The sequence below is a fragment of the Trichoderma harzianum genome, assembly GCF_003025095.1.
Source record: "Trichoderma harzianum CBS 226.95 unplaced genomic scaffold M431scaffold_5, whole genome shotgun sequence".
NCBI classification, from domain to species: Eukaryota; Fungi; Ascomycota; class Sordariomycetes; order Hypocreales; family Hypocreaceae; genus Trichoderma; species Trichoderma harzianum.
Window position 1 is genome coordinate 1,984,477 of NW_020209253.1, and position 13,496 is coordinate 1,997,972.

The 13,496-nt window shown below is 52.2% G+C and overlaps 3 protein-coding genes across 3 annotated transcripts; 1 reads left to right on the top strand and 2 right to left on the bottom strand.

Moving 5' to 3' along the window:
- Positions 1–868: 868 nt before the first annotated feature.
- On the bottom strand, positions 869–2,998 carry M431DRAFT_84312 (hypothetical protein; the record flags this gene model as incomplete). The annotated part of the gene is made up of 3 exons (XM_024923420.1): positions 869–2,388; positions 2,471–2,557; positions 2,629–2,998. The coding sequence occupies 3 exons, from the start codon at positions 2,996–2,998 to the stop codon at positions 869–871; spliced, it is 1,977 nt and encodes a 658-aa protein (XP_024775645.1).
- Positions 2,999–6,844: 3,846 nt separating this feature from the next.
- On the bottom strand, positions 6,845–7,779 carry M431DRAFT_414632 (hypothetical protein). The gene has a single exon (XM_024914963.1). The coding sequence runs from the start codon at positions 7,544–7,546 to the stop codon at positions 7,001–7,003; it is 546 nt and encodes a 181-aa protein (XP_024775646.1). The 5' UTR covers positions 7,547–7,779; the 3' UTR covers positions 6,845–7,000.
- Positions 7,780–11,774: 3,995 nt separating this feature from the next.
- On the top strand, positions 11,775–12,599 carry M431DRAFT_552762 (hypothetical protein). Its single transcript, XM_024921371.1, has one exon. It carries the CDS (start codon positions 11,867–11,869, stop codon positions 12,392–12,394), a length of 528 nt encoding a protein of 175 aa, XP_024775647.1. The 5' UTR covers positions 11,775–11,866; the 3' UTR covers positions 12,395–12,599.
- Positions 12,600–13,496: the final 897 nt, after the last annotated feature.

The window sequence follows — 13,496 nt, forward strand, 5'->3', positions numbered from 1 at the left end:
GGGATTATCGACATCATCCTCTGCCAAACATAATCTAACGCATCTAACCACCTCCTTTTAGGTAAATATATAGCAAAACGAAACTCTAAGGCAGCAAAAAGCAATGCTCGGCTCAAACGACAGTTAAAAAGGGAACCCCCAGAATCCAATGGGGTAGATAGAGCGCAGAAACAGAAGGATGAAGAACAGGGAACCAACATTTTTGAGACAACGCCGTGGACAAGAGCAAGAACAAAAAAAAAGACAATAAAAGATCCCCCAGGCTAACCACCCTCCTCCTTTCCTCCGCCTCCCTCCTGAACCAGGCCATGTGCGATAAATGAAGCACTTTCAGTCCGCATGGCTGGCATGCTACCACCAGTTCCGTGAAACTCCAAAAAACCAAATCCCCCAGCCGTGAAAAAAACCATCATCCTCGATACGAAATATGAAAGAAACTGCTGAAAAAGACCCCCCTCCTCCACCCCCTTCTCTGTGATACTGATAGTATCTAAGCGTGATTGTTAGACTGGACTAACGGTATTGGTGTTCTATCTAAGCATATATAGATAGGATGACTGCAGCGTTAAAAAACGTATATGTTTTAAACGCCGCGGAAAAAAAACGTATATGGATATTGGGGCCGTTGGTATAAAAAACGGCAATGATATGCTGTGTGCTGTTGAAAAGAGTTCGGCGCTGTGAACCTTTGTTTTTGATTTAAAGAGTCTTTTATGAAAGAGGAGCCATTACTAGGAACGGGACTTTCTAGAAAAGCAGAATGATTTGATAGAATCAAAACTCTTCGAAAAGAAAAGAAAAGGAGAAAGAAAGAAAGAAATCGCCATGAGATAAAAGACGCTTAAAAGGCCAAAATCAGTATGCCTCATCATGTGCAGGGAAAGTCGAGGCCCATTCGCCTCGCGACCCTTTGCCAATCCCAAACAGCCACCCAGTCGCCTTGATCCATGAGCGCCCACACTTCTTCAAGCAACTCCAGGACGCGATCGCAGTTCTTCAAGCCTGTATACCCTCGCACTGCCCTGACGGCTGCTTTGATGCGATATCGTTGGTCGGGTTCGAAGCAAGCCGTTCCAATCACTAGGCATGGGATCAAAAGGAGAGTCTGTGATGGATCCGAGGGCTTGAATGATTCCAGAAGCCCCAGCGATTCGTCAACTGCCAGTGTGATCCGCTTGTCATCTTGTGCCGGTCGACGGGCGGGTGGCGGAGATGAAGGCCGCTGTCTCTGTGCCTCCGATGGCAAATCTCCTTCGTGCATAGAGCTAGTTCTTGAGGGATGACGAGTAGATGGAGCGCTGTGCGTCGTCTTCGAACGGGAGAAGGGGTTGCCCGCTCCCATGAGCGGAGAAGCAGCCGTGGTGCCAATGGCCGCAGCCATCGAAGCTCGTCGCGGCTGTGGGTTCGACGGCATTGAAGAAAACACAACCGTGGGTAATGAGCCAATGGTGCTACGACGTCCAGGAAGGGCCGAGGGAGGGTATATCGTCCGGAACAGATAGACCCATAGCATCTGCTTGTACAGCAGCCCGACACGATCACGGCTGTCACCAGACGGCCAGCGTGGCGTCCACTCCCTGATGGCGGCATCAATCTCGGCGGCCTTGTACAGACTGGTGTAGTCCACAAGGGGGTCGACAGCGTTGGCCATGTTGACACGGATTGCGTTTCGAATGCTGGTAATCTCGGAGAGGTGGCGAAATAGCCCATCAGCGACTCCCAGTAGGCGTGGAGGATGAATAGGCATCGTCGGCTCCCAGTCTTCCGACGCGAGGCGCTCCGTCTTCTTTTCAGGGTACCAGAAGAGATCGTCGGCATAAATGTGATACTGGAAAAACTCCGTGATGAAGGTGAGAAAGTTTGTATCTTCCGGAGGCGAGTGCTGCACTAGGAACTTGTACGCCTGCAGATGAACTCTGTGGTCGCCTCGCGGGTTGCCCTCGGCTCGAGTCTGGAGGAGTAGGCACATCATCTGGCCGTACCGAGCAGCCAGAATTGTCTTGTACTCAGGGTCGTTCTTGTCCGTCTCTTCATTCATCTCGGCATACATTCGTCTCATGCCCTCGTCGTGGTGATACTCGGAGCGTTGCTCCAGCGTCTCTTTGCTCGTGGATGGGTTGTTCTGAAGAATCTTCATGCCATAAGGCGTGTCCCAGTCGATATGCTTGCTGCTAGCCGCAAGTATCGAGTGCATCAAGCCCTGATGCTGATTGGCGAGTTGCAGTATGATGTCCTTGAAGGCGTTCTTGGCCTCTCCTTCAACCGTCAGCACATTGCTGAAGTGGTTAACGTAATGCTTCCAAAATATCTTGTCTTCGGTGGTTTCTACGCCATGAAAGATGGGCTGCATGGTGATAATGGGTAGGTTCTCCCATCGCTGTCGTTCTACTGTGAGGGTTAGTTAGATGGTTCGGAAGCCCGTGGTGTTGCTATGCCCAGATTCTTTGCTTTCAAATCTGGTTCAACGTACCCTCTTCAGCCCTTTCCCTGCCGCTCTTCCAAACTTGCTTTTCATGATATCCCTCACAGACGACGGCGTTCTTCTCACAGTTCATGCCTATTGATCCAGCCATATGTTAGCGTGAGTAGACTACAATGCCTTATGAAATTCGAACAGAGCCTACGTACACCTTGGCTTTGCCTCATCACACTTCTTCTTGCGTTTCCTACAGGTGATACACCCAGTCTTGGAGCGACCCTTGGTCACTTTATTCGCACTGACTATCGGGGTCAGGGGATGTTTCCTCGGTCGTCCACGGGGTCTCTTTTGCTTGAGTTGGGGTCCTCCAAGCAGCTCGTTCGGTGGCGTTTGCGACAGAGGGGCTGCGATTACATCCTCCAGATTGATATCGTCGTCGATCGGCTCTAGTTTTGGAATGGCGAGTGCTTCTTCGGAGCCTTGCTCCCAGTCCCAATCTTCTTCGCCCTCGTCCGGATTGGCATAGCTGGGGTTCCAAGAGTCTACACAGGACGACGACGATGCAGAATGATGGGCCATGGGCGGGACAGACGAGTTGTCTAGGTTGGCGTCGGTATTGGAGCTCACCGGCGAGAGCTGCCCCATCTGAAGAGGTGCCGTGGAAATGCCTGCTCTCCATGCGGTCTCGGTAGGAGACGGCGACGGCAGCACCATCCCATCATAGGATCCTTCATCGGGGGACATGCCGTTATCGTCTGACTGGGTAAAGTCTTCGTTCGTCACGATGGCGAGCGTATGTTCCATTACACGTCAATAGCAAGCACATGCCCAATCGAAGCTGGTATTCGGGAAAAGAAGCGTTGGCACGTGGAATAGGCTATTCGCAGACAGAAGTAAGAGGTGGGGGGAGGTAAGAGATATTGAGAAAGAGGCTTGAGAGGCAGAAATGAACAGCGATTGAAGCTGACAAAAGCTCTTCTCTCTCTCTTTTGTGCTCTGTCACTTTTCTTTTCTTTCCTTTTTTGCCGGCCGGCGTAGAAAATTGAAGGGTGGAGGGCCCGTCAGGCAGGAGTGGTTGAGTGGCTGTTCGTGCTAGTATCACGTTGGGTAATTCATCGACATCGGCACTGGAGATGATCAGAGGGATAGCTGGCCGAAATGCACGGTGCAAGCGAAGATCGTGGCGAGCAGAGAGAAGTAAGGATTGGGCGGCATGGAGGGGTTGTGGTGGAGGAGAGGTCTTATTTGGCGACCAGCCAGAGAGACAGGGTCCAAACGGCATCCGTTTAAATCATATACATAAGATCCTCTCATGAGAACCATCCGTCAATCGTTGTTTGGGCTCTCTTTCCCCCCCACAGCCGTCCATCTTGGCCCCCAGGCCTGAACGAGGTTGGGAACACACCACCCAAGCAAGGGGCGTGTGGGATTGTCCAAAGCGCGAAGCTAATCGCAACCTCGCCTGGACACTCTGTACCGTACATGTACGAGTAGTCGCCGTTATTCCCCTAATGCTGCTACGACTCAAGAGCTGTTGTGCCGTCGCTCCCGTGGACAGACGATTGTGATGGGGGTACAAGCCAGCTTTGGGCTTAGGATTTGGTTGATGGGAGGAGCAGTAGATGACATCTAGACGGGGTCGAGGCCTTGACGCTCATCTCCACCTCTAAACCCACACATTCCCTATCCTAGCGTCGGCCAGCCAGTCCCTGCAGAGAGACGTGGAGGTACTCCCCGGTACAAGAAGCCTGGTCGGTAGGGGTCAAGCTGCTGCTCGTTACTCGTACCGAGTTGGAGCTGCGAGTGCTGGGGGAGGGACGTGCCGCACCCCTGCACTGCACCTCTGCTTCTCGTCGTGGTGTCTTTTGTCTCTTCTCACTTCTCAGGAGACCCCGCCTAGCTGACAATTCCAGCTTCTTAATAGTGCTAGAGTCAAGCACCAAGCATTCGTTCCAGAGCTGACCCTTGCGAGTCTGGCCTGGGAGCTGAGGCTGGACTGCTGGCTAGTTGCGTCCAGGGAACGAGATCCAACGCCGGCCTCTGGTGAGAAGAGCATGAGCATGGGTTGCAGGACCTTGACGCCCAGTGTGCTTCGGGAATGTGGCACGCTATATGGGGAAGCCATTGCTGACGCCATCTTCTGGCCCGTCAACGTGCAACGCGGTGTCTGGGAGAGGCGTGACGGTGCGAGCAGGCACAAGCAGTAGGCCGTTTGTCCACCTCTGGCCTCCCCCAAGTCCCCTCAACCCCCCGGCTAGACTCTGCGGCGAACAAGCATCAGAAAGGTTGCTTCCGACATAGCGTCCTGTATCATGATATCATTGCTGGCAAGCCCAGGGTGTGTCAGGTAGCTGGACATGATTTGTGGACGGGGGGTGCGGGCCAATGTCCCCGCCGCAGTTTTGCTTTGCAGCCCTACTCGCATTATGGCTCGTTGTTTAAGCAGCCAGCGCGCATAATCGTCGTCGTCGTCGGCGGCGGAAATGCTTCCTTGTCCTGTCCTCTCGCCTGTCTCCTCACACTCTCCCGGAAGCCATTCACCATTGCCGTTGAGTGTGTGTACGAGTAGGTGTAAGTGTGTGTGTGTGTGTGTGCCCTTTAGGCAGGGACACAGGCAAGGCCGGTCGATGTCTGGTTGAAGCGGCGGCGCATCGTTTCAGGCCCAGACCGACAGATTGATGGCCTTTGATGGGATTTGATTAGCTTATTAGCGGCTGGCTTATTTTTGCCCTTTTTCCTTCTTCTGGCCGCGTGTGGCTGTTGCTGGCGTAACGATTCCAGCCAAGCCGAGTCGAGATGCTTCTGTCGTAGCACCTAACTGATGGCACTACTGAGGGACAGGGATTGATACCCGTCGTCCTTTGTCCGGCGCTGCTGCATGGCTCGATATCTGCACTCGTACTCATCCTACTCGCGCCGTATGCTGTTTCGAGGTATGTATACCAATAGCCGTAAGCTGTGTTCGTACGAGTACTTCGTATACTCCGGAGAGCTATCATTAGGCCATCATCGCCGAGAAATGGCCAACCCGTGCCATGGCTGAATTGAGTGCCCTGTCATGGCACTAGACAGCTCCTCTAGAGCTCGGAGCTAATTCAATAGCGACCCAGTAATCGGCGGCAATCCCTGGCAGGTCGTGGCGTGATGAGTGACGAGAAAGAATCATGGCCGTCTCGTCGTTTATTCCCTTCATTCTTGGGATTGTCGAGGTCAAAGGGAAGCCCCTCCTCGGAAGGATTTGGGAATTGATGATTGGAGTTTTCACAAGGCTGCTCAGTCACTGCCTCGGGCTGTCTGAGTTGCTGTCAGTACAGTACGAGGACTCACGCATTGGAAGAATCTACATACTGTGCCAGGTACTCTGTGTACCTGCTAACTCGTAGGTACCTCAGAAGCAACTGCAGGAAAGGCAGCATTAGCACGAGATTTGGCGCTTCAGGGCATTGAACTTAACCGTAAATCCGTACATTAGTACTGTCTCCTCCGTACATGTAGGTACAGCTCGGGTTTATGTGGCAGCAGCAGCAGCAGCTCGCCTTCCATTTGATAAAGCTCAGTGTCGTGCCTGTAGCAGTTGGTCCAAGAGATTCTCGTAGGTCCACCAATCCTCGTAACATCCTCCAGTTACAAGGCCATCTTCGAGCACTCATACACGTACACGCATGTAGTCGCATATCTACTCACATTACACGCCTTTGCTCATACGAGACAACTCCCGCGTTGCTAATTGGCCTAGTTGGCTGATATGATAAGAACATAATCTGCTCGTTCCAGCGCCTGCAATCGCTCTGTACAGACATGTACGCCCAGCAGTTGACACTATCATCGTGGCCTCTCTCCCATAGGCGCTAGCCAGGGGCCCAGTAAGTTGGGTCTCTCCCCTCTCATATTACCGCCGGGCCAAAGTCATAAACAGGCTGGTCTCCGGGCTACGGAGCATCTCGTTGCCGCCAACCAGAGGGTCCAGGACGATCAGAGCGTTGCATCGCGCAGGCGGAAAGGTTAGTGATTTGGTTTAATTTGTACCTGGAGGTCCAGCAAGTGCGGCGCATGCGGGATGATGATCAAGCAGCCTCCCCGAAATGCAATATCAGCAACATGCTGTACCCGTGCCTGGAGGCTGTGTTACCAGTGTCTTGGATTTTCTGATTATTCTTCTGGAGATTTGAACTACTCGTACATCTACAGCGAACTTTGCCAACACTGACATGCGCTATCTACCTAGGTCGTGATTCCATCGACTCTTACGCACCGCGTACATATGTACATGTACACCACGTCACAGCCTGTCCTCGAGCGTGATCAAAACTACCGTGCACGAAATGAGAGCGTATCCGTACGAGGTCACGATCCGTCCCAGACTGGAGCCCCTGAGCTGAGCCGCCCCGGTCCACGCTAGCTTCCACGAGGAACACTCCAGTCTGTAGATCATTATCTTATCAGCCGCCTCAACAAAGCCCCATGAGCCCACTGTACTCGGACATACAGGCAAATCCTACAGTACGCACGCCTGTGCCCATTCAAAGCTAGCAGACGAGATCGAGCGGAGAAGGGCCATCAGGAGACCTGGTGCTGCTTGTGCTAAATCAAGACGGTACGCTCCGAGCAAAACCCCCACGAGGCGTGGGGCTGACTGATCTGTGTTGGCCGCTCGGAAGTCGCAGCTGTTCTGCAAACGAGGAGATTGGCCAATGCTGAACCCTGTCCAGAGAAGCAGCGAATACGGTTTCTCCGTTTAAAAGACGGCAGCCCAGACCCCGGTCCAATCCAGGCACGATAACAGCCGTCTCCACGACTACATGGACTTATACTGTATACTAATCTGGACGCTGGGAGGAGGAAGAGGAGCCTTCTCTTATTGGTAACTGAGCTGAGGACACGGCCCAACACGATGGAAGAGCTTACTATTCGTACGTATTTAACACGGAATACCTGTGGATAACATCGTGCTGTTGGCAGCAATATCACACCGGCCCGACGCTGCTCGCTATGTGTTGTACGGGACTGGTCGATATCCTCCTCTCGCTGCTTCAGTAGAGAGACAGCATTTCCTACGAGCAATTCGAGGTCAGAGAACCTTTGAAACATCTTGCCATTGGGAGTTGTTGCCACGCGTCCGCAATCCATCCGTATAAGCCGCTCATCCCAAACGGCACGGCTGAGACAACTTCTCCGGACGACTAAACGACGCCCCTCCCCAAGTGAACCGTGCCTCAAGATTCACCAGCGAGTTTAACTAGCGACTGTTTAGAAGCGGGCGCAACGGACCGTGTAGAGACGCTAACGGCTGAAGCCATCATCTGGTCCCCGCAGTCATCAGCTTCCTGACGGTGATCGTGTTAGTGCTGTGGCCTGGGTACTCCGTACTAATCCCACGGAGAGAGCCTCGAAACTCGCAAGGTGCTGCTACTTCGTACTAGTTACTAATAAGACCTGGCTGCAACGAATTCCGGCACGCCCAATGGAACCAGCCAGTCTTTGACGCCAACTCTCTCCCCAGCTTACAGATTTAGCCTCTATTCTCCACGCTCGCTCGACCAGTAGACGGCTGCATTACCGAGCTCCAAGGTCAGCAACGCTGGCAACGAAGGATATGTCACGCCATGAGGTGGACAGCTGCCGCCTACCAGCCGTAGTATGTTGTTGGGGAGTAATGGAAAAGCAAAGACAGATGTTGAAACGAAAGCCGCAACATACAGGTAAGTGTCAATACGACGGAGCGCAAGTGACAGGTTATCAATCACATCCCATACAACCTTGTGGTATGTACTGTACTCGTATGTAGGAGTGTTGCGTGCTTATCTAGTATGCTGCTCCGAACTCCTTCGTACATAACATGATACTGGACTGTTGACTCCTCGTCGGGCTTCCCGGAATGGATACCTTTTCCGTGAAGTCTTGGCTATGCCGAATCCACCTCTCAGACGAGCTTCTTACGGTCACATGAGACGATTCCCCGATATTGCCCTACGGGTAAATAGACCTGTAAGTACTGTCTATGTATGTCAACTCTCATCCCGACTCAATGCCCTTGAAAAAGCCACGATGGAGGGGCACTTCGAGTGGCCAGATTAGGAGAAGACGACTCGGGCTTTTTTTGGCCTCGACTCTTGTACACTACTCGTACGCATATGCTGCCATGCGATATACTAAGTGATCACTAACGGACATTAGCATGCTTTGAATCTCCACTCATGAAGAGATACTCAAACTAGCGTTACCAGCAGTGCTAATTTCAACACGCACAAGGCCTAATGATCGACGCTCCCTTGACACGATGTTCCCCTTTTCAACTTGCCACTGATAAAATGAAGCTAAACAAGAACACTTTGGCTGGAGATACGGAGCACTGCTTCAGTCGATTAGTGTGGGCTAGACAGATCCTTCCACTAGCCAGCTGTATGCCGGGCTTTCGCTCTGTCTTTTCTCCTTCTCGCCCAAGACACACTCACACTCTCACATGCCGAGAGCCGCATACTCACATTTCACCTTGGTCTCTCTCGGAAATCAGTTGTGGCCAAAGGACGCTATAGGACTTTGTATGGTGACACAGGCATTCTTGAACCTCCCCGCATTCGAGGAAACATTTCGAGACACGGCTTCGATGGCACAAAGCAGCATTGAACCCTCCGTCCCCTGTGTAACCATCTGGCCCCAGAAAACAATGCCGAAAGACCGCCCTTGCACTTCAATAGGCTTAGGCCTGCCATGAGGCTGGCAATTGGGATTTGAATACGTGACATTGTCCCAGGCGGCTAAGTGGGCTTTGGTACGGAGATTTACCTGGGGGTACATGGACACGAAAAAAGAACTGGACTTGATCCTCCACGCCGGGCTCTTGGATTTTTAGCAATCGCTAGTAACAACCCTGACCTTGGCACCCGATGGTGGCATCTAGCCTCTGGGTCTAACTCTGCTAAGAGGATCCGTCTGCTGTCTTGTTCCCCTTCCAGAGAAGCGGTAATCGAGTGACCGCAGAGTGCTGGCATTCATGTGACTTGCTAGGGGCAGCGTTATGCGCCAGCGCTATTACCAGACGATGCTTAGATGAAGAGTGAAAAAGAGACGAATTCGCAATTTACAACCCCCTTAGCATTGCGAGTAGCATAATGGCGGCGTCCAGTAGTGGCCACGCCGTTGTGATTGATCAACTCGGGCGCAGTTTTTCGATTCCAGCTGCCCACTCACTGTTCATGAGGCAGTACATAGTCAAATGGTAGCCCCATCATCCATCCATCCATATACAGTAGCTGGTGGGGGCAGAGGAATCTCACAGCCTTCCTTTTTTCTCTAATCCTCGTAATGATAGATTTTGGGGTAAAAAGTCAATCTCAAGCCCAGCTGCCCAGCAGAGCCCAATGTCTCCTCCTTTAGGCAATTGAGCGGCCAGTCTAGACTCACCGACGATATTTGAGTTTGAACGGCGGATAAACACCATGCGGACCGCCCTCGCGCCGCACCGCTCAGCCCATGCCAAATCTTCGGTGGCAAGAAAATCAATCAAACAAGCACAAGTTCGGGGAACGGCGTGGCGGCCATAGCTTCAAAGGAGCAAGCAAACCGGCTAGGCTGGCGCTTACACCAGCACTTTGACGGCTCGGCCAATGCCATGCGTTGGGAGTGGTAGGCTAAAGGGCTTGTTCAAGGTTGCTCAGCAAGGCACTTGCAACCTGGTGATTTTGAGTCTACGGATCCTGGGAGTGGGAGTGTACATTGCTGGATGCGTTCGCATACGGCAAGCTGCAGGTATCTACTATATTCTGGACGATGGCTGATTGCATCCTTCACGAACGGCTATCATCTCTCAGCTTTGTCAAAAAGCCCTGACACATCCGGGGCGACGGCATGTGAAGTCTCCCCTGTACCGTATGGTACTGTTACAGGACATGTTTTCAATGTTGCTCTGAAAGGTTGCTGGCATAGCGCTTATATGCCCATATACTGTACATGTAGACGTACGTGGTCAGCAAACCATGCCTTCACATCTGCCAAGCAGACCATTGTTTAAACCTTGAGACATACATTACATCGATGCCTGCGTCGACGCCCTACTGACATGGAGCCGCGGACCGTCTAATAGCCCGAGGCCATGGGAAGACATCGTATTGAACGACTGCCATTGATCCTTCAAGGAACTTATCCTCCGACAAAAAGACCTACATACCAAGACTGTCTTTGCACTTTATTTTTCATGCTTGCCCTCGTCGTATGACCTTGTTTCTCCCCTCCCTTTCCCCGATGATGCCTTTCCCAATGGGTATTATCCTACGACGTTCTCCAAAAAAACGCATATAAAAAAATAAGTAGTATTCAAATACTATGCGGCAAAGTCCGCAATCGCACGCTAAAGCGAGGCTCTAGATCGTGGCGGACCATTGTATGCCATGCCCTGATTCAGGACTCGCAAGGGAGTTGCTTCGTTCCCATGAGGCGGCCCTTACTCGTGATTCTGATGCCAAGCCCAAGCCAATCCGTTCATCACATCTCAAGAAGCCGAATAAGCGGATGGATGGCATCGCAGCACGTCATCGCGTGCAGGGAGGAACGAGACAGTCCAATCTAATCTCGACAGAACATCTTGTTAGTTGTTTTGCTTCATCTCGCATGACATGATACGTGGGAGCGAAACTAGGCCAGCATCGGGACACGCCTGTCATGGTGACTGACCACACAGAGCACAGAGAGAGAGAGGATGAAAAAAAAAGTGTAGGTGAAAAAAATGCGGTGAGGAGGATGTATCAAGCCAGCGCGGTTCGTTCATGCTCATGACGATGGACAAGGCACTAAAAATCACGGGCTGTGAAGCTCAGGTGGTAGGGCGGCGGTTTCAGGACATTTCGTTGGCCGAGCCTCTCCCGTCTTTTTTCTTTTTTTCTCCTCCCTCGCAGTCTCACTCTTTTGCTAGCAGTTATGACTCGTACCTGTCTGTACCTCCGAAGTAGAGTAGCACTGCTAAAGGAAAAATACAATACAGTACAGTGTTTGGTTTTTCCAAGGGACCAAGACAAGACAGATTATGGTCATGGGCTTTATTCGATGGGACATGAACCCACTCCCCACCCCAACATCAGATCCGCTGTCCCTCCAACGAAGAGGCGAGGCGTGACCGAGAAGAAAGAAAATAGCGGTATCTTGCCGCCGAGGAGCTTCTATTCTTGTTCGAGATGACGTCGATATCAGCGTCCAGCAGATGCCATGTTGCCGTGTGGGATTTTTGGGGGTTCTGGCACTAAGACCGGAGCTGAAGTTTTTTGTGGGCGTCATCTTTTTTTCTCCATAGCATCTAATGTACGGTCATGGATCCCTTACAGCTCACATCGGTAGGTACTGTACAGATTGCAGGGAGAAGATTTTTTTTTACATGGCTTGGCAGGTGAGTGGGAAGATGCTGTGTAACCACCTCGATATTGTTCTCAAGGGCTGTTTCAGCCTCGAAATTTGTCAAGAATGAAAAGCTGGGGGCGGGGGGCCAAAGATCGGGAACTCCTTGCCGAACCGGTCAGGGCAGAAGCAAGGAGCCGTGATATCCATTCCACGTCGTACCGTATGGAAGGGAGATTTTCTCTTTTTTTTTTTCTCCTTGTGCATTCTCCGAGCCGTCTATCCATCTCTGTTTTCGACTTGGCCGACGCAGGCAGCCCCCTTCGGCACGGGCTGAGCGCTGATTTTCCCATCTGTCATTGCCTAGTCTCCGTCTTAGCGGATGATCTTTTTCTCTGCTGGCGTGTCTTTTTTGGTGAGGCTGATCAAAGGGTCTGGCGCGGCAGAGCATGCAGGCCGAGGCGGGACATGGAACGACAAATTCGCTGTGTGTGCGATTTATTACGTACGTGTATCGTGTGCCGCATGTTGCCTTTTGAGAAAATCGACAGATTTGATTTGCATTCCCTTACGTTACAAGGCAACTTTTGCAGGTCGGGCTGCTCGGAGAATTACCACATCGATTTCTTCTTCCCCAGACTTTTAAGCAGGTAAAACAAAGTTAGATATGGAGCACAACGTGGGGTCATTTGCATCTGTCATTGAATTACATCCCCCATATGCACGCGGTATGCCTGGACTCCGAAAAGACCAAGCAGAGACGATTAGAAGAAATAAGGCCAAACGGGAAAAGGGTGTGCCTGTGAGATTGTGCCTTAGCCCACCATCCGGAAAGTGGGGGAGTGAGAGGAGGGAATGAAACAGTCCTCTTTTGCCGCTGGCCATGATGCCGGTTTGGCCTGGCCCGGCTTTGGGCTTTGGTGGTTGATGGCTGGCTGACTGACCCCCAATCCTGGAGCCCAGCAGACCAACACCTCCGCCATGTAATCGGATCGTATTTCGTGCGTGGCCATGATGATTCCATGCATGCCGTAGCGCTGGCGTGCTGTGCTCGTGCGTGTCTCTGCTCTGCCAACCCCCCTCCCCCCTCCAGCGGTGCGGCTGGGGATTCGACGATACACAAGGCTTCGCTGCCACACATATTGGGCCGCTATCAAAGCCATGTCTCAGTTTCGCTCTCCGCGTGTGTCCGGGGTTCGGCTCTCGTGTGTGTGTTGGAGAAAAAAAAGGATGGCAGATGGGAAGCAAAGAGAGAGGAGGGGAGGGGGGGTAAACCGAAATCCTGCATCTGGCAAATCACCGTCCTTACCCACGCCTGCAAGGCAAGTTGAAGGGCCATTTTGCTCTTCTTCCCCCGCTTTCTTGGGTCGAACGATGTGGTTGCTTGGTGATGGGCATTGGGCGGGCGATTCGGTTCTGAAACACCACACCCAGCACGCGGATTCTGGTGGCCTGTTCCCCCCCCCTCCGACTAAGACATACCGGACGCTGCTCATTGTACGGCTACAGCTGCGATGCTAGACACACTTGACAAGTCAGGCTCGAGGCTCCGCAGTGGTAGGTAGTGTGCTGTAACATTACCTCATCTCTTGGCCCGGAGCGCGCATCTTCTTGCGACGGGCCGCGAGAAAGCAATGCCCGAGATGCTTCCGTTCCAACCCGGCGGGCCAAGCGAAACGTCCCGTTCAAGGGTCCCTATTTTTTTCCTTTCTCTCTCTCTCTCTGTGTATTTCCTCTCCCCCCTTCCGTAGCCCTG

What these genes read in the sequence shown, in the direction of transcription:
- M431DRAFT_414632 (XM_024914963.1), bottom strand. Translation starts at nt 7,546, where the DNA reads ATGGATTGCGGACGCGTGGCAACAACTCCCAATGGCAAGATGTTTCAA.
- M431DRAFT_552762 (XM_024921371.1), top strand. Translation starts at nt 11,867, where the DNA reads ATGAAAAGCTGGGGGCGGGGGGCCAAAGATCGGGAACTCCTTGCCGAA.